Raw genomic sequence first — 25,650 nt, forward strand, 5'->3', positions numbered from 1 at the left:
TAGTCATTAACAACCACCATCCTAGTCATATTAACAACCACCATCCTAGTCATATTAACAACCACCATCCTAGTCATATTAACAACCACCATCCTAGTCATGTTAACAAACCACCATCCTAGTCATATTAACAACCACCATCCTAGTCATATTAACAACCACCATCCTAGTCATATTAACAACCACCATCCTAGTCATATTAACAACCACCATCCTAGTCATATTAACAACCACCATCCTAGTCATATTAACAACCACCATCCTAGTCATATTAACAACCACCATCCTAGTCATTAACAACCACCATCCTAGTCATATTAACAACCACCATCCTAGTCATATTAACAACCACCATCCTAGTTATATTAACAACCACCATCCTAGTCATATTAACAACCACCATCCTAGTCATATTAACAACCACCATCCTAGTCATATTAACAACCACCATCCTAGTCATATTAACAACCACCATCCTAGTCATTAACAACCACCATCCTAGTCATATTAACAACCACCATCCTAGTCATATTAACAACCACCATCCTAGTCATATTAACATCCACCATCCTAGTCATATTAACATCCACCATCCTAGTCATATTAACATCCACCATCCTAGTCATATTAACAACCACCATCCTAGTCATATTAACAACCACCATCCTAGTCATATTAACAACCACCATCCTAGTCATATTAACATCCACCATCCTAGTCATATTAACATCCACCATCCTAGTCATATTAACAACCACCATCCTAGTCATATTAACAACCACCATCCTAGTCATATTAACAACCACCATCCTAGTCATATTAACAACCACCATCCTAGTCATATTAACATCCACCATCCTAGTCATATTAACAACCACCATCCTAGTCATATTAACAACCACCATCCTAGTCATATTAACAACCACAATCCTAGTCATATTAACAACCACCATCCTAGTCATATTAACAACCACCATCCTAGTCATATTAACAACCACCATCCTAGTCATATTAACAACCACCATCCTAGTCATGTTAACAACCACCATCCTAGTCATATTAACAACCACCATCCTAGTCATATTAACAACCACCATCCTAGTCATGTTAACAACCACCATCCTAGTCATATTAACAACCACCATCCTAGTCATATTAACAACCACCATCCTAGTCATATTAACAACCACCATCCTAGTCATATTAACAACCACCATCCTAGTCATGTTAACAACCACCATCCTAGTCATATTAACAACCACCATCCTAGTCATATTAACAACCACCATCCTAGTCATATTAACAACCACCATCCTAGTCATATTAACAACCACCATCCTAGTCATATTAACAACCACCATCCTAGTCATATTAACATCCGCCATCCTAGTCATATTAACAACCGCCATCCTAGTCATATTAACAACCGCCATCCTAGTCATATTAACAACCGCCATCCTAGTCATATTAACAACCGCCATCCTAGTCATATTAACAACCACCATCCTAGTCATATTAACAACCACCATCCTAGTCATATTAACAACCACAATCCTAGTTATATTAACAACCACCATCCTAGTCATATTAACAACCACCATCCTAGTCATATTAACAACCACCATCCTAGTCATATTAACATCCACCATCCTAGTCATATTAACAACCACCATCCTAGTCATATTAACAACCACCATCCTAGTCATATTAACAACCACCATCCTAGTCATATTAACAACCACCATCCTAGTCATATTAACAACCACCATCCTAGTCATATTAACAACCACCATCCTAGTCATATTAACAACCACCATCCTAGTCATATTAACAACCACCATCCTAGTCATATTAACAACCACCATCCTAGTCATATTAACAACCACCATCCTAGTCATATTAACAACCACCATCCTAGTCATATTAACAACCACCATCCTAGTCATGTTAACAACCACCATCCTAGTCATATTAACAACCACCATCCTAGTCATATTAACAACCACCATCCTAGTCATGTTAACAACCACCATCCTAGTCATATTAACAACCACCATCCTAGTCATATTAACAACCACCATCCTAGTCATGTTAACATCCGCCATCCTAGTCATATTAACAACCGCCATCCTAGTCATATTAACAACCGCCATCCTAGTCATATTAACAACCGCCATCCTAGTCATATTAACAACCACAATCCTAGTCATATTAACAACCACCATCCTAGTCATATTAACAACCACCATCCTAGTCATATTAACAACCACAATCCTAGTTATATTAACAACCACCATCCTAGTCATATTAACAACCACCATCCTAGTCATATTAACAACCACCATCCTAGTCATATTAACAACCACCATCCTATTCATATTAACAACCACCATCCTAGTCATATTAACAACCACCATCCTAGTTGTTGCATCTTTAGAGTCTCCCTCATTCTACATTTCTAACAGATATTTTCATCTCTCATATATGGAGCTGCTGGCATCTGTTCTCTGTGTAGAACAGTGTTAACCTGGGAATTGCATTTTGGCAAATGTTGGAAATGTTTTACATTGGCTGCTTCGTTACAGTAGTTGTATGTTCAATACCAGCCTTTTGGCAGTGAGACGATTGGCTTGCTTCTGTTGCTTGATTCAAGTAAGCTCTATAGTGAAACATGTCTGTTCCTTGTATTTTTTGTTGGTCATTTAACTATTTGGAACAAATGTAACCGTTTGTTAACCGGTTAATGAGGGTCGGTTACTTTGCATCAAAATTGACCAAAATTTGCATCCCTAGTACTGACATTTTACATTTTAGTTATTTTAGCAGACCCTCCTATCCAGAGTGACTTACAATCAGTGCATTGAACTAAATAAGATTAAACAATTTTGATCACTTATTCCTTTAAATTATCAAGTAAAACCTTCACAAAAAAATATCTGCTCTCTTGCTAGAAATAGTAAGGGAAAAGGCAAGTACAGCAGTTTTTACATTGTAAAAAAAAAAAAGGAATACATTTACTGATTGTTTAGTGTTCCTTCTGTTCCCCAGACGACGGTGTGCAGGAAGCCTCAGACATCGACGGACCGCCACAGCCAATCCCTGGACGATGTGCGTCTCTACCAGAAGGGCTGCCTCCAATGGGCGGAGCTATGCCAGGACACCGCCCACAGCTACACCTTCGGCTGTGCCCAGGAGCTGAGCGACAGCAGTGGTTACCAGGGCAACCTTGCCGAGCAGTGCGCCGGGATCCGCGGTGAACAGCTTGACGGCTTCCCCATCAAGAGGACCAGCAAGTACTTCTCCCTGGAGCTGACCAGCGACGAGGTCCCAGAGTTTGTGGTGTGATGGATGGATGGGGGAGGCAAAAAAGGGTGGCCTCATGACCCCTGCCTCCACCGCTCAGACCTGTAGGTGCCTCAGGAAACAGAATGGGATGAGAGAAGAGGGTTTGAGGTTTGGAGAGGTGATACTTGGTTTATCTGTCTGTTGCCATAACCTGTCAGCCATAACAGCCATCTGCACCATACTGGTACATCACCAGTCAACGTAACCATGGTAATACCTGAGACGACCTACACCGGAGAGACAGATAACTGATAACGAAAGCCCTTTCAGAGGAATCTTTTGCGTAAACGGGGGTATAATAAAAAATATTTAAAAAAAGGATAAACCTTTTCTAGGTTTCAAGAAAAGCTGACAGCATCTTTTAATCGGACTGATAATACTCCACAGTGACACTCTGGTTGGGAGAGTAAAGGGAAAAGTTAAGGAACGTCAAGGAATATCTCACCATCACCCTGTTATTTATACAACCTCTGACCTTCTGCGTTTTCAAAGCATGTACTTTATCCAGAATGGTTTTTTGGATCTGAACCTTGGGTGTGCTAAGCAAAATAATGCTTTCACAGGAACCTAAAATCAACGTCTTGTGTTTGCCTACTATGACTTTAATAACGCAGTACACACATACCGAAAACACACACAGCCTATATCAAAATGTTCTGCCATGAAGACTAGATCCCACTCCTTCCCCTACAAAAATAGATAGTGAAGCTATTTGTGCTATGAACCAAAGACTAGTTGCATTAAACTAAAGAAAAAACTGAATGTCCACTTATTATTATTATTATTGTAGTGTGAAACCAATCAATGAAATGATACAGCTTTGTGAGTCCATGACAGGATATTATGAAGTCACAATGAGCAGGTTCTGGATTGATCCAGAATCTAGAGGTTGATCCAGAAGAAGAAACACTGATGATGTCCTGCATCTCCCTTCCCTCTGTCTCCAGTAGGTATGACATGATATGACAGCATCTCGGAGCCCAGAACCAAATCCAGCATGCGCTAGTCTGAGATTAGACATGACACGCCATTTCTCCTCTCTTTGCCAGGAAGTGCAATGTGCCAACAGTTCCTCTGTAGAGCTGTCTGCTAGTGTGGGGAGTAGACTGATATTAGGAACACACCCCACATGCCTTCATTACACCTATGCAAGTCCTGATCTACAACCGTGCCTTGACAATCAATCCCAGCTTCTTGCTTAGCAACACTTGCCCACACGAATCACAGAGATCAGTTTTTATGTCATAAGGCTCTCCTCTAACTTTATTGTTGGTCAGCAGTATATTTGGTATTTAATCATTGACATCAGACTTTAAAAATCATTTTTCAAACAGTCTGTTTATTAACCAGTCATGATTGAAGGGGATTACCTCTATAATGATGTCATCTACCATCCCTATCCTACCATCCTTATAACAGACATATTTGAATCTGTGACAGTTAGTTTCCTGTCATGTGACATGTAGCACGGGCGACGTCATTGGCTGTTTCAGGCCTTCGCGAAACGTCATTGGATGTTTCAGGTCTGCTCTGTTGCTTGGGGCAGGATGAGTTTCTACATGTCCTCACCTGTCTATGTGTGCGCAGAGCTGAGAAAATACTAGATGTAATCCACACACAGACAAAATGGAGTTTGGTTGTGTTTAGGCCAGCTCTCAAACTGGGATTTAGACTTTTCTTTCTGTATGCTGAAATATTATTATTCACTCGGCTGTCTTTGTTAGTTTTGGGGATTGCCATGTTTGTTCTGTCTCAATTTATTATTTCAAACTGGAACTTGTTACAACATTTTTGTTACTTTTTATTTGATCATTTTAGCTAATTGGAAGTTTTAAAGTAATATTTTTGGAATGGAGCATTTTTAGAACAATGAGATGCTTTGTATTTGTTGAAAAGGTATTATTTGTGTGCGGTTGATGTCAGTCAGTATTATAAGCAATGTACATTTATGTGACAGTATTACAAACCTGTGAAATCACACTCACTTAAAAATAAATATTGTGCCTTTTTTTTACCCAGCGATAGTCTCATTTCATCTTCCAGTAGCTGAAGAAAGTTGATGCCTAATGATTTTTACATTGCTCAGTTAATTGGCCAAGAGCTAAACCATTTTCACAAGGTTTGAAACACACAACTACACAAGTCATGTTCATATAAAGACGGCTTTATTATACCTTACTATGTGTGGATCCAGACGAGGCCTATTTTTTCATTTTTTTTTTCCAATTATCTTTTGTCTTAGAGTTCTAACTAATAAATCTCCAAACCATACTTACTCAATATATATGGAAAGTAGAGTTTGTCTTCCAAATGTCTTTCACACAGTACTTTTGCATTTCTTCCCCACTCAGTAAACCTTATTGAGAAGGCCCTGTCAGTTTCATTAACCTCTTAATTTCATGTATGGTAATAGTACATTATGCATGTACATTTGTAATCCTTACCCTCATTTGTGTTACCTAAAATCTCTGGAGTAATAAACAAAATGCTACTTCATGATGTATTTGGAATGATAGACCACTATGTACCTCAGTAAAGTAGTTGTTTTGGATCAACATTCCCGCTGAGCTTTTCCATTGCTGCTCCCGGGCGCTACGTATGCTCTAGAACCTTTTTAGAATGTTCTAGAAACAGCTTTGCTGTGGTACAGTGGAGAGACCTGACAGTTCCACTTCTCTTCACAGCCGGTCTCATCAGCTGGACACGTCGGCCTAGAACCACAGAGCAAAGTGTCTTGATCTAGAACCACAGATCAGGCCAAGGCAGCAAGACGTGATTGTTGGAAAGAAATGTGTAATAATGAATACACTTATAAAATTGATATTGTTGTGTGATTTCAAAGTGACAGTGCATACTGTAACATTTTATTTCTAACGACATGTTACTAGCTTCTCTTTTTTTTACTCTTATAATTTATACTTAATAATATTGGGTATCCGAGCAAACAAAGGCTTGTTCACAAGTTGAAATATTTCTCTGGTAGATCATTGATGTTCTATGCTGTATAAAGCCAGTGTGTGTCCAGGTACACCGCCATAAAACCAGAACAACAACCTGAAAACATTAGCATTTTGTTAAACTCTCTCCTTTGGTGGCTTAGCTTCTACACACACCCTTACTGTATGTCTGCAACTAAGTATCCATAGTCCTTTCTGTGAAAGGATCGCCCTTCAGGAAAAAATGAATGATTTAGTTGTTTTGTCAAACCCTGTTGTAGTGAAACAATATTCAATAAAAAAAAATACATTTATTTGTCTAAACTGTCCTGACCTCTCTGATATTCTGTTTGGTCAATGTTGTGCAAGACATTATACACTGAGTGTACAAAACATTAAGAACACCTACTCTTTCCATGACAGCTTTCACCTGGTCAATCTGTGATCCCTTCTTGCTTTTACCTGTTAAATCCACTTCAATCAGTGTAGATGAAGGGGAGGAGACAGGTTAAAGAAGGATTTTTAGGACTTGAGACATGGATTGTGTATGTGTGCCATTCAGAGGGTGAATGGGCAAGACAAATGATTTAAGTGCCTTTGAACGGGGTATTGTAGTAGGTGTCAGGCGCACCGGTTTGAGTGTGTCAAGAACTACAAACCTGCTGGGTTTTTCACGCTGAACAGTTTCCCGTGTGTATCGAGAATGGTCCACCACCCAAAGGACATCCAGCCAACTTGACACAACTGTGGGAAGCATTGGAGTCAACATGGGCCAGCATCCCTGTGGAACGCTTTCGACACCTTGTAGAGTCCATGTCCCCACGAATTGAGGCTGTTCTGATGGCAAAAGTGGGAGGTACAAATCAAATTGTATTGGTCACATACACATGGTTAGCAGATGTTAATGCTTGTGTAACGCAGGTCAACTAATGTTGAATACTTATCGTTACTAGTGAGATTCCAGTAACCAATCATATTATACTATATTGCTATTAATATGTTTAAGTTGACAGCTATTACAAATTAGCTGTCAGAAGCTGCATGACGAGCAGTTTATCTTGAGCCGATCAAAACTCAATATTCTCTTAGTCCGTCTCCTAACCTCAAATTATACACCAATTAGCGCCAACATGCTGAAAAAAAAGAACGGAACGTGAGTAGCTACCGCCATTCCATGGAAGAAAAACAAAGTTTCAAATCGTTGAGAAGTTGTATAAAACTAAACTTAAAAGAGAGAACTGGATATTAACACTCCCTTTTCTATACTAACATGCTGTGAAGGGATTGAGGGAAAGATTGACGCCAGGATTTGGTCAGGTTTTTTGAGTTTGGATTCAGTTCCACCAAGGATGGAGAGCCGCCCGAACTCAAGACATCAATAAGAAGATTTACATGCAAAGATTTATTTTCCTTGGAGAACAGTGAATTTGCACTGCCATACTACGGTGTGGTAGGATGTTTCTTGCAAGGCATCCTACATTGCAGTGGGATTGTTAAACACATGCTACACATAAACACCTTACAGTGTTAATTGATAGGCACAGTCACTCACATTTGATTCCATGTCATAGTGGTTTATAAGTCACTATTTGTGAATTGGGTTGTGTTTTTCTGTGGATTCATGTTTATTGTATTGCTATTGAACTTTGAATATTGAAATCTGAGAGACCCTCAGATTAAGATAGAGTTGGGTGGGCCCTAGTAAACTATAGGCAGGATATATGGCCGATATCTAAGTCTATTGTACTATTGATGTATTTCATTCATATTGAGCTCATTGTACAAATTTCACACATCAATATTTACTCAAGGTGATTCATTTTTTTGTAAGTATTTTTATTTACAAAATACAAGACGGCATTTTTCCCCTAAATGATTCACTTGTGTGGTTTTTATTTCTCCCTACTGCTCCAGTAGCGAACCTAACTGCTCCAATAGAGTTTACGCTTAAACATACAGTAGCCCATAGTGTTAATGTTACACTTGTGCTTCAAGTTCTGACAGTGCAGTAATATCAAACAAGTAATCTAACAATTCCCCAACAACTACCTAATACACACAAATCTAAAGGGATGGAATAAGGATATGTACATATAAATATATGGATGAGCGATGACCGGAGCGGCACATGCAAGATACAATAGATGGTATGAAATACAGTATATACATATGAGATGAGAAATGCAAGATATGTAAGTAAACATTATTGAAGTGGAATTATTTAAGGTGACTAGTGATCCATTTATTAAAGTGGCCAATGATTTCAAGTTGGTATGTACAGTTGAAGTCGGAAGTTTACATACACCGTAGCCAAATACATTTAAACTCATTTTTTCACAATTCCTGACATTTAATCCTAGTAAAAATTCCCTGTTTTAGGTCAGTTAGGACCACCACTTTATTTTAAGAATATAAATTGTCAGAATAATATCACATTTTTTTATAAAGCCCAAAGTGCTGTACAGAAACCCAGCCTAAAACCCCAAACAGCAAGCAATGCAGGTGTAGAAGCACGGTGGCTAGGAAAAACTCCCTAGAAAGGCCAGAACCAACGAAGAAACCTTGAGAGGAACCAGGCTATGAGGGGTGGCCAGTCCTCTTCTGGCTGTGCCGGGTGGAGATTATAACAGAACATGGCCAAGATGTTGAAATAGTAGAGAGAATGATTTATTTCAGCTTTTATTTCTTTCATCACATTCCCAGTGGGTCAGAAGTTTACATACACTCAATTAGTATTTGGTAGCATTGCCTTTAAATTCTTTAACTTGTGTCAAATGTTACGGGTAGCCTTCCACAAGCTTCCCACAATAAATTGGGTGAATTTTGGCCCATTCCTCCTGACAGAGCTGGTGTAACTGAGTCAAGTTTGTTGGCCTCCTTGCTCGCACTCACTTTTTCAGTTCTGCCCACACATTTTTCTAAAGGATTGAGGTCAGGGCTTTGTGATGGCCACTCCAAAACCTTGACTTTGTTGTCCTTAAGCCATTTTGCCACAACTTTGGAAATATGCTTGGGGTCATTGTCCATTTGGAAGACTAACTTCCTGACTAATGTCTTGATGTTGCTTCAATATATCCACATAATTTTCCTACCTCATGATGCCATCTATTTTGTGAAGTGCACCAGTCCCTCCTGCAGCAAAGCACCCCCACAACATGATGCTGACACCCCCGTGCTTCACGGTTGGGATGGTGTTCTTTGGCGTGCAAGCATCCCCCTTTTTCCTCCAAACATAACGATGGTCATTATGGCCAAACAGTTCTATTTTTGTTTCATCAGACCAGAGGACAGTTCTCCAGAAAGTATGATCTGTGTCCCCATGTGCAGTTGAAAGCTGTGGTCTGGCTTTTTTATGGCGGTTCAGTGGCTTCTTCCTTGCTGAGCGGCCTTTCAGGTTATGTCGATATAGGACTCGTTTTACTGTGGATATAGATATGTTTGTACCTGTTTCCTCCATTATCTACACAAGGTCCTTTGCTGTTGTTCTGGTATTGATTTGCACTTTTCACACCAAGTACGTTCATCTCTAGGAGACAGAACGCCTCTCCTTCCTGATCGGTATGACGGCTGTGTGGTCCCATGGTGTTTATACTTGCACACTATTGTTTGTACAGATGAACGTGGTACCTTCAGGCGTTTGGAAATTGCTCCCAAAGATGAATCAGACTTGTGGAGGTCTACAATAATTTTTTTCTGAGGTCTTGGCCGATTTCTTTTGATTTTCCCATGATGTCAAGTAAAGAGGAACTGAGTTTGAAGGTAGGCCTTGAAATACATCCACAGGTACACCTCCAATTGACTCAAAGAATGTAAATTAAAGGCAAAGGCACAGTCAACTTAGTGCATGTAGACTTCTGACCCACTGGAATTGTGATGCAGTGAATTATAAGTGAAATAATCTATCTGTAAACAGTTGTTGGAAAATTACTTGTGTCATGCACAAAGTAGATGTCCTAACTGACTTGCCAAAACTATAGTTTGTTAACAAGAAATTTGTGGAGTGGATGAGTTTTAATGACTCCAACCTAAGTGTATGTAAACTTCCGACTTCAACTGTAGGTAGCAGCCTCTCTGTGTTAGTGATGGCTGTTTAACAGGTTGATGGCCTTGAGATAGAAGCTGTTTTTCAGTCTCTCGGTCCCAGCTTTGATGTACCTATGCTGACCTCGCCTTTTGGATGGTAGCAGGGTGAACAGGCAGTGGCTTGGGTGGTTGTTGTCCTTGATTATCTTTTTTGCCTTTCTGTGACATCGGGTGCTGTAGGTGTCCTGGAGGGCAGGTAGTTTGCCCCCGGTAATGTGTTCTGCAGACCGCACCACCCTCTGGAGAGCCTTGAGATTGAGGGCGGTGCAGTTGCCATACCAGGCGGTGATATAACTCAACAGGATGCTCTCAATTGTGCATCTGTAAAAGTTTGTCAGGGTTTTAGGCGACAATATCAGGAAGTTGTCTTTAGCTTTTGGTATACTCTGTGTATAACAGACTGAGCAATGAAAACAGAGTCAAACGCAGTGCCCTATTCAAATACTTTTTTGAATGCACCACTGACTAAGTTGCGTATACAAATGACTAATGCTCTTATACCTAACCCTTCCTTGACGTTTTCACTGATCTAACAGTGGGTTTATCAAAGCAAATATATGTAGTGGAGTCCCTGCTTTGTGTCTAAATAATGTCAGATCAATAATTACTTCAAAGAGGGAAGTATTGGAACTGAGACCTCTCCTCTCGACTGACATTCTGAGAACACTGGGAGAAGCCAAGATTCTGTGTCCATGGAGACATGCTCCCCTCTGCTGCCCGTAGAAAACATCTAACCTCAGCAGTCATTAGTTTTCTGCCTCATCATACTATAGTTAGCCACCAGGTGGCAGTGTTGTCTGTGTCCCAAAACACTGTGCCAGGGCTGTGCAGTCTGAAAAGGGTTGACTATCCCAAAAATAACATTTACCCTAACTATTTGAATTCAATATTTTTGCATTTGTAATTCACAAATTGAATCATTGAATTCATAAATTGAACTTGTATTTCATGTTTTGATACTGAATTGAAGGATTATAGTTTTTAAATTATATTTCAATGTAATTCAATATGATATATTCATTGTCTGGGTATCAAGCTGACAAACTATAACTGCAAGTTTTTTAATGGAGACATGAGGGATCATGAAGCTACATAATGTTTAGTCACACACACACAAACATTGCACATAGATTGGACATGCCTCTCTCTATAGCCCCTCACTATGTGCTCTAACTCCAAGGATATAGGTCAGTGAGAGTTGTTACTAATATCACTTTCTTAAAGCTTGTGTATGATTGAATAGTGTTTATGTATAAGTGAATAGTGTTTATGTATGTGTGAATAGTGTTTATGTATGTGATTGTATGAGTGAATAGTGTATATGGATGGGTTGTCCTCTGACAAATCAACTGTAAATTTCGGTGTTCCTCAAGGTTCCGTTTTAGGACCACTATTGTTTTCACTATATATTTTACCTCTTGGTGATGTCATTCGGAAACATAATGTTAACTTTCACTGCTATATGGATGACACACAGCTGTACATTTTGATGAAACATGGTGAAGCCCCAAAATTGCTCTCGCTGGAAGCCTGTGTTTCAGATGTAAAGAAGTGGATGGCTGCAATTTTTCTACTTTTAAACTCGGACAAAACAGAGATGCTTGTTCTAGTTCCCAAGAAACAAAGAGATCTTCTGTTGAATCTGACAATTCATCTTGATGGTTGTACAGTCGTCTCAAATAAAACTGTGAAGGACCTCGGCGTTACTCTGGACCCTGATCTCTGTTTTGACGAACATATCAAGACTGTTTCAAGGACAGCTTTTTTCCATCAACGTAACATTGCAAAAATCAGAAACTTTCTGTCCAAAAATGATGCAGAAAAATTAATCCATGCTTTTGTCACTTCTAGGTTAGACTACTGCAAGGCTCTACTTTCCGGCTACCTGGATAAAGCACTAAATAAACTTCAGTTAGTGCTAAACACGGCTGCTAGAATCTTGACTAGAACCCCAAAAAATGGATCATATTACTCCAGTGCTAGCCTCTCTACACTGGCTGCCTGTTAAGGCTAGGGCTGATTTCAAGGTTTTACTGCTAACCTACAAAGCATTACATGGGCTTGCTCCTACCTATCTTTCCAATTTGGTCCTGCCGTACATACCTACACGTACGCTACAGTCACAAGACACAGGCCTCCTTACTGTCCCTAGAATTTTTTTGCAAACAGCTGGAGGCAGGGCTTTCTCCTATAGATCTCCATTTTTATGAAATGGTCTGCCTACCCATGTGAGAGACGCAGACTCGGTCTCAACCTTTAAGTCTTTATTGAAGACTCATCTCTTCAGTAGGTCCTATGATTGAGTGTAGTCTGGCCCAGGAGTGTGAAGGTGAACGGAAAGGCACTGGAGCAACGAACCGCCCTTGCTGTCTCTGCCTGGCCGGTTCCCCTCTCTCCACTGGGATTCTCTGCCTCTAACCCTATTACAGGGGCTGAGTCGTTGGCTTACTGGTGCTCTTCCATGCCGTCCCTAGGAGGGGTGCGTCACTTGAGTGGGCTGAGTCATTGACGTGATTTTCCTGTCTGGGTTGGTGCCCCCCCTTGGGTTGTGCCATGGCGGAGATCTTTGTGGGCTATACTCGGCCTTGTCTCAGGATGGTAAGTTGGTGGTTGAAGATATCCCTCTTGTGGTGTAGGGGTTGTGCTTTGGCAAAGTGGGTGGGGTTATATCCTGCCTGTTTGGCCCTGTCCGGGGGTATCGTCAGATGGGGCCACAGTGTCTCCTGACCCCTCCTGTCTCAGCCTCCAGTATTTATGCTGTTGTAGTTTATGTGTAGGGGGGCTAGGGTCAGTCTATTATATCTGGAGTATTTCTCCTGTCTTATCCGGTGTCCTGTGTGAATTTAAGAATGCTCTCTCTAAGTATCTTTCTCTCTTTCTCTCTTTCTTTCTCTCTCTCGGAGGACCTGAGCCCGAGGACCATGCCTCGGGACTGCCTAGCCTGATGACTTCTTGCTGTCCCCAGTCCACCTGGCCGTGCTGCTGCTCCGGTTTCAGCTGTTCTGCCTCTGGCTGTGGAACCCTGACCTGTTCACCGGACGTACTACCTGTCCCAGACCTGCTGTTTTCAACTCTCTAGAGACAGCAGGAGCGGTAGAGATACTCTGAATGATCGGCTATGAAAAGCCAACTGACATTTACTCCTGAGGTGCTGACCTGTTGCACCCTCGACAACCACTGTGATTATTCTTATTTGACCCTGCTGGTCATCTATGAACATTTGAACATCTTGGCCATGTTCTGTTGTAATCTCCACCCGGCACAGCCAGAAGAGGACTGGCCACCACTCATAGCCTGGTTCCTCTCTAGGTTTCTTCCTAAGTTCTGGCCTTTCTAGGGAGTTTTTCCTAGCCACCGTGCTTCTACAGCACTTTGAGGTATCAGCTGATGTAAGAAGGGCTTTATAAATAAAATGTATTTGATTTGTTTATGTATGTGAGTGTATGAGTGAATAGTGTTTATGTATGTTTATGTATGTGAGTGAATAGTGTTTATGTATGTGAGTGAATAGTGTTTATGTCTGTGAGTGAATAGTGTTTATGAATGTGAGTGAATAGTGTTTATGTATGTGAGTGAATAGTGTTTATGTATGTGAGTGAATAGTGTTTATGAATGTGAGTGAATAGTGTTTATGTATGAGTGAATAGTGTTTATGTATGTGAGTGAATAGTGTTTATGTATGTGAGTGAATAGTGTTTATGTATGAGTGAATAGTGTTTATGTATGTGAGTGAATAGTGTTTATGTATGAGTGAATAGTGTTTATGTATGTGAGTGAATAGTGTTTATGTATGTGAGTGAATAGTGTTTATGTATGAGTGAATAGTGTTTATGTATGTGAGTGTGTGAGTGAATAGTGTTTATGTAAACTCAGCAAAAAATAAATGCCAACTGCGTTTATTTTCATTATGTGTAAATTTGTATGAACATAATAAGATTCAACAATTGAGACATAAACTGAACAAGTTCAACAGACATGTGACTAACAGAAATTGAATAATGTGTCCCTGAACAAAGGGGGAGGTCAAAATCAAAAGTAACAGTCAGAATCTGGTGTGGCCACCAGCTGCATTAAGTACTGCAGTGCGTCTCCTCCTCATGGACTGCATCAGAATTGCCTGTTCTTGCTGTGAGATGTTACCCCACTCTTCCACCAAGGCACCTGCAAGTTCCACCACTTCCACTTCCACCAAGACATTTCTGGGGGGAATGGCCCTAGCCCTCACCCTCCGATCCAACAGGTCCCAGATGTGCTCAATGGGATTGAGATTCGGGTTCTTTGCTGGCCATGGCAGAACACTGACATTCCCGTCTTGCAGGAAATCACGCACAAAACGAGCAGTATGGCTGGTGGCATTGTCATGCTGGAGGGTCATGTCAGGATGAACCTGCAGGAAGGGTACCAAATGAGGGAGGAGGATGTCTTCCCTGTAACACACAGCGTTGAGATTTCCTGCATGGACAAAAAGCTCAGTCCGATGATGCTGTGACACACCGCCCCAGACCATGACAGACCCTCCACCTCCAAATCGATCACGCTCCAGAGTACAGGCCTCGGTGTAACGCTCATTCCTTCGACGATAAACGCAATTCCGACCATCACCCCTGGTGTGACAAAACCGCGACTCGTCAGTGAAGAGCACTTTTTGCCAGTACTGTTTGGTCCGGTTTGTTTGAGTTTGAGTGTATTTTATTTTTACAGGGACAGTGCACATTAATCAACGTTTCAGTAAAAGTGCCGGTTTTAGCCAGCCGGCTAATTTTCAAACGCAGTCCCTGGGCAGGTTATTAAAATCAATTACAATACAGACAATCAATGAGCAGTGAGCACACGCAGAGCAACATAGGACAAGCAAGACGTAGCATACAGACAGAGCAACATAGGACAAGCAAAGACGTAGCATACAGACAGAGCAACATAGAACAAAAAGCAGCAAGACAAAATTCATAAAAGCAACAAAGTGTTTCCACACCTCACAAGCTACAGACAACAGACAACATGGAAAGCGGCAATACACAGCTAGGGATTATGTTCACAAATCTGATTGACCTTTAGCCATGTCTTCATGCATTTTGTGAAAGTGTGACATGTGGTGCAGTTATGTGTGTCTGATGGCAATGTATTCCAGACATGGGAAGCTCTCACAGAGAAAGCAAATTTTTCTAAAGGTGCTTTTCGTTAAGGGAACTATACAGTCACCTCTCATGGCAGACCTTGTGTATCTGCTGCCATATGTTTGGGTTTTCTGTTTAACAGAAATACTGAGTGGAGGGGGAGCCAGGCCATTTTGGATCTTGAATACAAGACATGCATCGGTGTATTGCACAAGATTTTCCCAACTCAGGAGCTCATGCTTTCTGAGGATGTAACAATGATGATGGCTGGGCACTTTGAGAGCCTGTTTGTAGACAGACTGAATAGGTTTTAATGTTGTACAGCAAGCTTGGGCCCAACTAGTCAAGCAGTATGTTAAGTGGGGGAGTATCATAGATTTGAAGTACAGTTTTGCTACCTCTGTAGTCAAACAATTTCGTATAAATCGGAAATTAGCTAGGTTGAATTTGGTTATCTGAATTACCTTTTTCACATGCTTTTTAAAAGAGAGGTTGGAATTAAGTATGATGCCAAGGTACTTAAAATCAGATACCACCTGGAGCTTCTCCCCTGACACAGATATCTGGCTCAATAGCATCTGTTGCCCTCTTTGTGAAGAACATGCAAACAGTTTTGTGGTGGGTTTTGTGCCCATAGGCGACATTGTTGCCGGTGATGTCTGGTGAGGACCTGCCTTACAACAGGCCTACAAGCCCTCAGTCCAGCCTCTCTCAGCCTATTGCGGACAGTCTGAGCACTGATGGAGGGATTGTGCGTTCCTGGTGTAAATTGGGCAGTTGTTATTGCCATCCTGTACCTGTCCCACAGGTGTGATGTTCAGATGTACCGATCCTGTGCAGGTGTTGTTACACGTGGGCTGCCACTGCGAGGGAGATCAGCTGTCCCTCCTGTCTCCCTGTAGCACTGTCTTAGGCGTCTCACAGTACGGACATTGCAATTTATTGCCTTGGCCACATCTGCGGTCCTCATGCCTCCTTGCAGCATGCCTAAGGCACGTTCACACAGATGAGCAGGGACCCTGGGCATCTTTCTTTTGGTGTTTTTCAGAGTCAGTAGAAAGGCCTCTTTAGTGTCCTAAGTTTTCATAACTGTGACCTTAATTTCCTACCGTTCGTAAGTTGTTAGTGTCTTAACGACCGTTCCACAGGTGCATGTTCATTAATTGTTTATGGTTCATTGAACAAGCATGGGATACGTGTGTGTACGAGTGAAGAATGTTTATGTATGTGAGGTCGGTTGGACATACTGCCAAATTCTCTATAACAATGTTGGAGGCAACTCATGGTAGAGAAATTAACATTAAATTCTCTGGGAACAGCTCTGGTGTACATTCCTGCAGTTAGCATGCCAATTGCACACACCCTCAAAACTTGAGACATCTGTGGCATTGGGTTGTGTGACAAAATGGCACAAGGTGCACCTGTGTAATGATCATACTGTTTAATCAGCTTCTTGATATGCCACACCTGTCAGGTGGATGGATTATCTTGGCAAAGGAAAAATGCTTACTAACAGGGATGTAAACAAATTTGTGCCCAACATTTGAGAGAAATAACCTTTTTGTGCGTATGGATCATTTCTGGGATCTTTTATTTCAGCTCATGAAACATGGGACCAACACACTACATGTTGCGTTTATATTTAGTACTTGAGTGTGATGAAAAGCTGTTACAGACCCCAGGTTAGAACTATAATAATAGTTGTTTCTTATAGCTCACTATAAGTGTGTATACAGTGCATTCTGAAAGTTTTCAGACCCCTTGACTTTGTCCACATTTTGTTACTTTACAGCCTTATACTAAAATGATTAAATTGTTTTCCCCCCCTCATTAATCTACATAAGATACCCCATAGTGACAAAGCAAAAATGTTTTGTAGAAATGTTTGCAAATATATATATATATATATTTGATATCACATTTGCATAAGTATTCAGACATGCAGACACTTTTTGGTACCCTTCCCCAGATCTGTGACTCGACGAAATCCTGTCTCGGAGCTCTACGGACAATTCCTTCGTTTTCGCTTTGTCATTATGGGGTATTGTGTGTAGACTGATGAGGAAATACATTATTTTTAACCAATTTTAGAATACGGTTGTAATGTAACAAAATGTGGAAAAAGTCAAGGTGTCTAAATCCTTTCTGAATGCACTGTAAGGGAACTGTGTGGAGTAGGGCAGACCAGGTTGGTTGTCACAGTACTAATTACTCCCAATCTAAATGGAGCTGTGTAATATTTTTAAGGTTAAAATGTGTGAATTCTTTGAAAGAACTCATCTACCTGGTCAATTCATGTCAGAATGACAAAACATTGAGGTGAATGGACTTTGTGTTTTTCATAAGTGAAAGTAAAAAATATATATATGTTTGTGTTTTCTTTGTAAATGTTTGAATTATGGGAGAATCTAATTAATTAATGACATTTTATTTTTGTGTCAAATCACCAGTTAATCCCTTACGGGATTAATCCTTTACGGGATTGACACATAAACAAACATTACAATGATTCACATAGAATGCAGTGCCCACAGCATAAAGAATGTAAAATAAATCAATACATAGGTTATCCAAGCATTAATAATATCCATAGAGCAGATACAAAAACCTAAATACAAAATGAAAACAGATAAATACAGAAATATTTTACGGATCGATAAACAATTATCTTTGTTGAAAAGAGGAAAGAGAGCTATATTTCAAACGGATTTCTGAGTTCCTAAATCAAACCATGTGGTAACCAGCATCTTAATTAGCATTGGGGGGTGGTTTTGGATTGTTTGTCACTATTAACCTCATTATCATAAACAACCAACCCCGTACTGTCACATCCAATGGGGCTGGTTGTCACAAGTGGACACAATGTCTTTGATGGTTTATACCTCCATGTTTGAATAAGATATTAGGATAAAAAGGGTTCCCATTTCAATTTTGAAAATAGTCTTGTAAGATATACTGGTTCTGAGAAATACACATGAGAGTAAAAAGTGTGACAACCAACCCCAGTCTCCCCTACACTTTGTGTGTGAGTGTATGAGTAATTGTTCCCAATTGTTGAGTTTTGCTCTACAGTACTTGAGTGGGATGGAGAGTTGTGTTGTGCGTTGAATGAGTATTTCTCATGGAGGGGGATGCTGTGTGTGTGGGTGGGTAGGTTAAAGAGATGACATTAATCACATTGTACACAGTCGGCTTTAATAAGCTAGGGACACACTTTCTCTCGCTCTCTTTCTCTCTCTGATTCTCCCTCTCCCCCTCTTTCCCTTTCACTCTCTCGCTCTCTCTCTTTTAGTCTTCACTGTTGTCAGTAATGTGTAGGGAACATCATAAATCCCAGTTAAAAAATTACCCTAAACCTCATCAGTATATTTGCTATTGTAGTCAACCAAATTTGTCATGAATTGTAATAACTGTCAAGTCAATAACCCGATATTAACATGTAGAAATACAGTGGAGTTGTCACGCCCTGACCATAGATTGCTTTGTATGTTTCTATGTTTTGTTTGGTCAGGGTGTGATGTGGGTGGGCATTCTATGTTGTATGTCTAGGTTGTCTTTTTCTATGTGTTTGGCCTAGTATGGTTCTCAATCAGAGGCAGGTGTCAGTCGTTGTCTCTGATTGGGAGCCATATTTAGGTAGCCTGTTTTCCTTTGTGTTTTGTGGGTGGTTGTATCCTGTGTTAGTGTTCTCACCATATGGGACTGTTTCGGGTTGTTTGTTTTGTATTTTTGTTATTTCGTTCAGTGTTCTGTTTGATTGATTAAATATATTATTATGGACACTTACCACGCTGCGTATTGGTCCGACATTTCATACTCCTCTTCAGACGAGGACGAAACCCGTTACAGGAGTGGGGAAATCAGATGTGGTTTAAAATCTAGAGAAAACATGGACTGCTCTCTTCAGTAAGCTCCTCCCCCAGCCTATGACATCAATACAGTCTCTCTCTCTCTCTCTCTCTCTCTCTCTCTCTCTCGCTGCTCCTCCTCCTTCACTCACCCTTTTCCTCCCAGCTACACAGCTGTACAGGAAATCAGTCATCCACCAGCCACCACTGTCGCCATGGCAACACAGACGGAAAATCTATTTTATCAGCCTCCTCCTTTTCTCTCCGTTTCTCTATTCACCTGATTCCCTTTGCACCTGCTTCTCTTTTCACCTGCTTCTCTTTTCACCTGCTTCCCTTTTCACCTGCTTCTCTTTATTTCTTGCTGTCTCCTTTTAAGATGTAATTTGCACTAAATACGCCTATTTTTTATTACAAATTAAAAATAATAATCATATTATTACGCGAAGCAGAATGATTCCGAAGCTCAGCACAAAGGCAGTGTCACGCCCTGCCCATAGAAAGCTGTTTATTCTCTGTGTTGGTTGGGGCGTGATAGTGACTTGGGTGGGTCATCTAGGTGATTTGTATGTCTATGGTGGCCTGATATGGTTCCCAATCAGAGGCAGCTGTTTATCGTTGTCTCTGATTGGGGATCATATTTAGGTAGCCATTTCCCTGGGGTTATTCGTGGGATCTTGTCTACATTGAGTTGCCTGAGTGCACAACAGTAGCTTCACGTTTAGTTGTTTGTGCTTGTTTGTTTTGTTTTGCTGAGTTTCGGTTTATTAAAAGTATGTAGAACTCTACTCACGCTGCGCCTTGGTCTATTCATTACGACGAGCGTGACATCAGATCCCACCAAAAACGGACCAAGCAGCGTGGCCAGGAGGAATGGACCTGGGAGGAAATCCTGGAGGGAGAAGGACCCTGGACAAGGCCCGGGGAGTATCGCCATCCAAAGGAGGAGATGAGATAGAGGCAGCGAAAGTGGAACGGCGACGATACGAGGAGATAGCTCAACGCAGCAAGCATGAGAGGCAGCCCCTCCCCCCAAAAATTTGGGGGGGCACAGGGGGAGATTGGCAGAGTCAGGGTTCAGACCTGAGCCAACTCCCTGTGCTTACCGTGAGGAGCGCGTGACCGGTCAGGCACGGTGTTATGCGGTGATGCGCACGTTGTCTCCAGTGCGCATTCACAGCCCGGTGCGCTCTGTTCCAGCTTCCCGCAGTTGCCGTGCTCTAGCATGCGTGGGGCATTCAGCCAGGACGGATTGTGCCGGCTCAGCGCTCCTGGTCTCCAGTACGTCTCCTCGGTCCAGGATATCCTACGCCGGTTCTACGCACTGTGTCGCCAGTGCGCCTTCACAGCATAGTGCGTCCTGTGCTAGCTTCCCGCACTTGCCGGGCTGGCGTGAGCATCCAGTCAGGAAGGGTTGTGCCAGCTCTGCGCTCTAGATCTCCAGTGCGCCTCCACAATCCAGTGCGTCCTGTGCCTCCTCTCCGCACTCGCCCTGAGGTGAGTGTCATCAGCCCGGTGACACCTGTACCGGTCCCATGCATCAGGTCTCCAGTACGTCCTGTGCCTCCTCTCCGCACTCGCCCTGAGGTGAGTGTCATCAGCCCGGTGCCACCTGTACCGGTCCCACGCATCAGGAACCCAGTGCGCCTCCACAGTCCAGAGCTTCCGGCGACAGTTCCCAGTCCAGAGCTTCCGGCGACAGTTCCCAGTCCAGAGCTTCCGGCGACAGTTCCCAGTCCGGAGCTTCCGGTGACGGTCTACGGTCCGGAACCCCCTGAGACGGTCTACGGTCCGGAACCTCCTGAGACGATCTACGGTCCGGAACCTTCTGAGACGGTCTACGGTCCGGAACCTCCTGAGACGGTCTACGGTCCGGAACCTCCTGAGACGGTCTACGGTCCGGAGCCTCCTGAGACGGTCTACGGTCCGGAGCCACCTGAGATGGTCGGCGGTCCGGAGCCTTCAACAGGGGTTCTCAGTCCAGAGCCTCCTGCGACGATCTACGGTCCGGTACCTCCAGCGACGATCCACGGTCCGGAGCCTCCGGCGACGATCTACGGTCCGGTGCCTCTGGCGACGATCGACGCACCGGTGCCTCCTGAGACGGTCTACGGTCCGGAGCCTCCTGAGACGGTCTACGGTCCGGAACCTCCTGAGCTGGTCTACGGTCCGGAACCTCCTGAGCTGGTCTACGGTCCGGAACCTCCTGAGCTGGTCTACGGTCCGGAACCTCCTGAGACGGTCTACGGTCCGGAGCCTCCTGCGACGATCTACGGTCCGGTTCCTCCGGCGACGATCCACGGTCCGGAGCCTCCGGCGACGATCCACGATCCGGTGCCTCCGGCGATGATCCACGGTCCGGTGCCTCCGGCGACGACCCACGGTCCGGAGCTTCCGGCGATGCGCCCCGCACCGGAGCCGCACCCGACGCCCTGTGTTATCCATCATAGATGCCCACCTGGACCCTCCCCTATTGAGTCAGGTTTTGCGGTCGGAGTCCGCACCTTTGAGGGGGGGGTACTGTCACGCCCTGACCATAGTTAGCTGTTTATTCTCTGTGTTGGTTTGGGCGTGATAGTGACTTGGGTGGGTCATCTAGGTGATTTGTATGTCTATGGTGGCCTGATATGGTTCCCAATCAGAGGCAGCTGTTTATCGTTGTCTCTGATTGGGCAGCTGGCGGATCATTAGAGAGCCGCGTAAACCCTGCCCTGTACAACAGCTGCTGCAGGAGCCAGATGACCACGAAGCAGAATGGAAGGCCTGTGGCCTGTGGCCTGTAGCCTGTAGCCTGTGGCGGGAGACCCATTCAAGCCTCTAGACTTATTTTCAAATGTTTTGTTGTTGATATAATACATTTATTTTCATTTTTCGGATTGCTTCTTTTCTTTTATGTCTTCTTTTTCTTCTTTTAGTGTTTTTGTTTGTTATGTTTCAGGAATGTCTCTTCCTGCTCCTTGACTCTCTCCTCTACCATAAACACTAGCCTACGATCTTTATACCTTATTTATAATAGTAGTAGCCTAGTAATGATGGAAATACAACCGAAGAAGCCTGTACTTGACCTGTTTCTGCTCCTTGTCTCGACTCTACCTCCTCTGTCACAAACCCTAGTCTACCCCACTGTACCAATTTCTGGAATTGTTGTGGCCAGCAGTATATCTAGGAGGGAGTGTCCTCTGTCTGAGGGATTAGTGATCTAGTACTTATTAAACCAGCTCATTAACTAAAACAGCCTTAGTGACACCAAAACAGGGTTCAGAGATGATCCTATGAGCCGATAATAAAACATCATAGCCAGATTACAAATCAACAACTCTCACGATTTATCTCTCTCGGCTGGAGGGTGTGCCCTGTCACTGTGATGTCAATCTCTCTGAAGGTACGTCCCAAACGGTGCCCTATTCCATATGTAGTGTACTAGTTTTGTAGTGCACTACATAGGGAAGAGGGATAGAGTGCCATTTGGGAAGCAGACTGGCTTTACACAATCCCTCTGGCAGAGGAACCATTACTGGGGGGATTATACACCATCTGGTCTGGGGTCAGATTCATTTCAATTCAGTCGATTCTAGAAGTACACCAAAATTCTGATTCCAATTTTCTTTTAAAAACATTGAATTTCAGGTTATTGACTGAATTTAAATGGAATGAACTCCAAATACTGCTAGCTATCTCATGGTGTAGATATTCTCTGGTCTTTTCCAGTATTCCTTTATTTTATACTGCTGGAACAATGACTCACTCTTGTCTCTCTCCATGTCTTTCTCTTTCTCTGTATCTTTCTCTAGGCCTATCTCTCTCTCTCTTTCTCTATGTCTCTATCGCTCTCTCTTTCTCTCTTTCTCTTTCTCCATCCCTATCTCTTTAGCAGTGATCTAAAGTAGTTACAGTAAGTAAACATACTTTAAAGTACTACTTAAGTCGTTTTTTGGTGTATCTGTACTTTACTTTACCTTTTATATGTTTGATTACTTTTACTTCACTACATTCCTAAAGAAAATAATACTTTTTACTACAAACATTTTCCCTGACACCCCAAAGTACTCGTTATACTTTGAATGCTTAGCAGGACTGAAATATTGTCCAATTCACACACTTATCAAGAGCACAACCCTGGTCATCCCTAATGCCTCTGATCTGGCAGACTCACTAAACACATGCTTTGTTTGTAAATTATGTCCGAGTGTTGGAGTGTTTGAGTGTGCCCCTCGCTCTCCGTTAAAAAACAACATCACAATTTTGCCTTCTGGTTTGCTTAATATGATCAATTTGTAATGATTCATACTTTTACTTTTGATACTTAAGTATTTAAAGAAAATACTTTTATACTTTAACTCAAGTTGTATTTTATTGGGTCACTTTCACTTTTACTTGAGTCATTTTCTATTAAGATATATTTACTTTTAATCAAGTATGAAAATGTACTTTTTCCACCACTGCTTTGTAGTACATACAGTAACTCTCCACACAAGATAACAGGATAAGACAGGATAAGACAGGATAACATGATAAGACAGAATAACATGATAACATGATAAGACAGGATAACATGATAACATGATAAGACAGGATAACATGATAAGACAGGATAAGACAGGATAAGACAGGATAACATGATAAGACAGGATAACATGATAAGACAGGATAAGACAGGATAACAGGATAAGACAGGATAAGACAGGATAAGACAGGATAACATGATAAGACAGGATAACAGGATAAGACAGGATAAGACAGGATAACAGGATAAGACAGGATAAGACAGGATACCATGATAAGACAGGATAAGACAGGATAAGACAGGATAAGACAGGATAACATGATAAGACAGGATAACATGATAAGACAGGATAAGACAGGATAAGACAGGATTACATGATAAGACAGGATAAGACAGGATAACAGGATAACACCAGTATGAATGGAGCTGAGGAAATAGTGATTAAAAGAAAATGTGTGATACACAGCAAGGTCTGGGGAATGAAGAATTATTCAGCCTTGTCCGAGCCAGAACGGACCATATTTTATTCTGATAACAATGAGGAAGACAATATCTCTAAGGGTTTGACTCCACGCACACACACAAAGCCTTGGCATGTGTGTGTGTATGTATGTATGTATGTATGTTTGTATGTATGTATGTATGTATGTATGTATGTATGTATGTATGTATGTATGTATGTATGTATCGGTGTATGTGTGTGTGTGTGTGTGTGTGTGTGTGTGTGTGTGTGTGTGTGTGTGTGTGTGTGTGTGTGTGTGTGTGTGTGTGTGTGTGTGTGTGTGTGTGTGTGTGTGTGTGTGTGTGTGTGTGTGTGTTAGGGTGATTCCACTCTGGGATGCATGCAGGCATTTTTGGGGGTTTAATCTTCTGTGGCTTTAATAATCCAGTGGTCTGAAGATGAAAGCCCTTTGATTACAGGAGCTCACAATGGGCTGTCTGTCTGTGTGGGCGTAGCAGGTATCAGCACAGTGTCAGAATCAAAGGTGTACATACATCAGCGACATCATCTACATCAGCTACATCATCTACATCAGCTACATCTACATCATCTAGAGCTACATAGTGTAATGTTTGTCGTCTGGAGGAGAAGAAGAGGACCAAGGTGCAGCGTTGTAAGTGTTCATATCATTTAATAAAATATGCAACACTAAACAAAACAACAAACACGACAAACGAACAGTCCTGAAAGGTGCCACAAACACTAAACCGGAAACAACCACCCACCAACACAAGTGGGAACAGGCTACCTAAATATGATTCTCAATCAGAGACAATGAATGACAGCTGCCTCTGATTGAGAACCATACCAGGCCAAACACACAGAAATACAACACAAGGACAACATAGAACACCAGACATAGAATGCCCACCCAAACTCACGCCCTGACCAACCAAAACAGAGACATAAAAAGGATCTCTAAGGTCAGGACGTGACACATAGCTACATCAGCTACATCATCTAGATCAGCTACATCTACATCCGCTACATCTACATCAGCTACATCTACATCAGCTAAATCATCTACATCATCTACATCAGCTACATCATCTAGATCCGCTACATCTACATCAGCTACATCAGCTACATCAGCTACATCATCTAGATCCGCTACATCTACATCAGCTACATCTACATCAGCGAAATCATCTGCATCATCTACATCAGCTACATCAGCTACATCATCTACATCTACATCAGCTACATCAGCTACATCATCTAGATCAGCTACATCATCTAGATCCGCTACATCTACAGTTGAAGTCGGAAGTTTACATACACTTAGATTGGAGTCATTAAAACTCGTTTTTCAACCACT

At 42.1% G+C, this 25,650-nt stretch overlaps 1 protein-coding gene across 1 annotated transcript in view; it reads left to right on the forward strand.

The window, feature by feature from the left end:
* LOC120023653 (FERM domain-containing protein 6-like) overlaps positions 1-5,364 on the forward strand; it is a 60,226-nt gene extending 54,862 nt beyond the window's left edge. Inside the window, exon 14 of the mRNA XM_038967703.1 lies at positions 3,049-5,364. Coding sequence (XP_038823631.1) covers positions 3,049-3,345 — 297 coding nt within the window. The 3' untranslated portion in view covers positions 3,346-5,364. The remainder of the gene's footprint in view (positions 1-3,048) is intronic.
* The last annotated feature ends 20,286 nt before the right edge of the window (positions 5,365-25,650 follow it).

Source organism: Salvelinus namaycush, chromosome 28 (assembly GCF_016432855.1).
Source record: "Salvelinus namaycush isolate Seneca chromosome 28, SaNama_1.0, whole genome shotgun sequence".
In the NCBI taxonomy this organism is placed as follows: domain Eukaryota; kingdom Metazoa; phylum Chordata; class Actinopteri; order Salmoniformes; family Salmonidae; genus Salvelinus; species Salvelinus namaycush.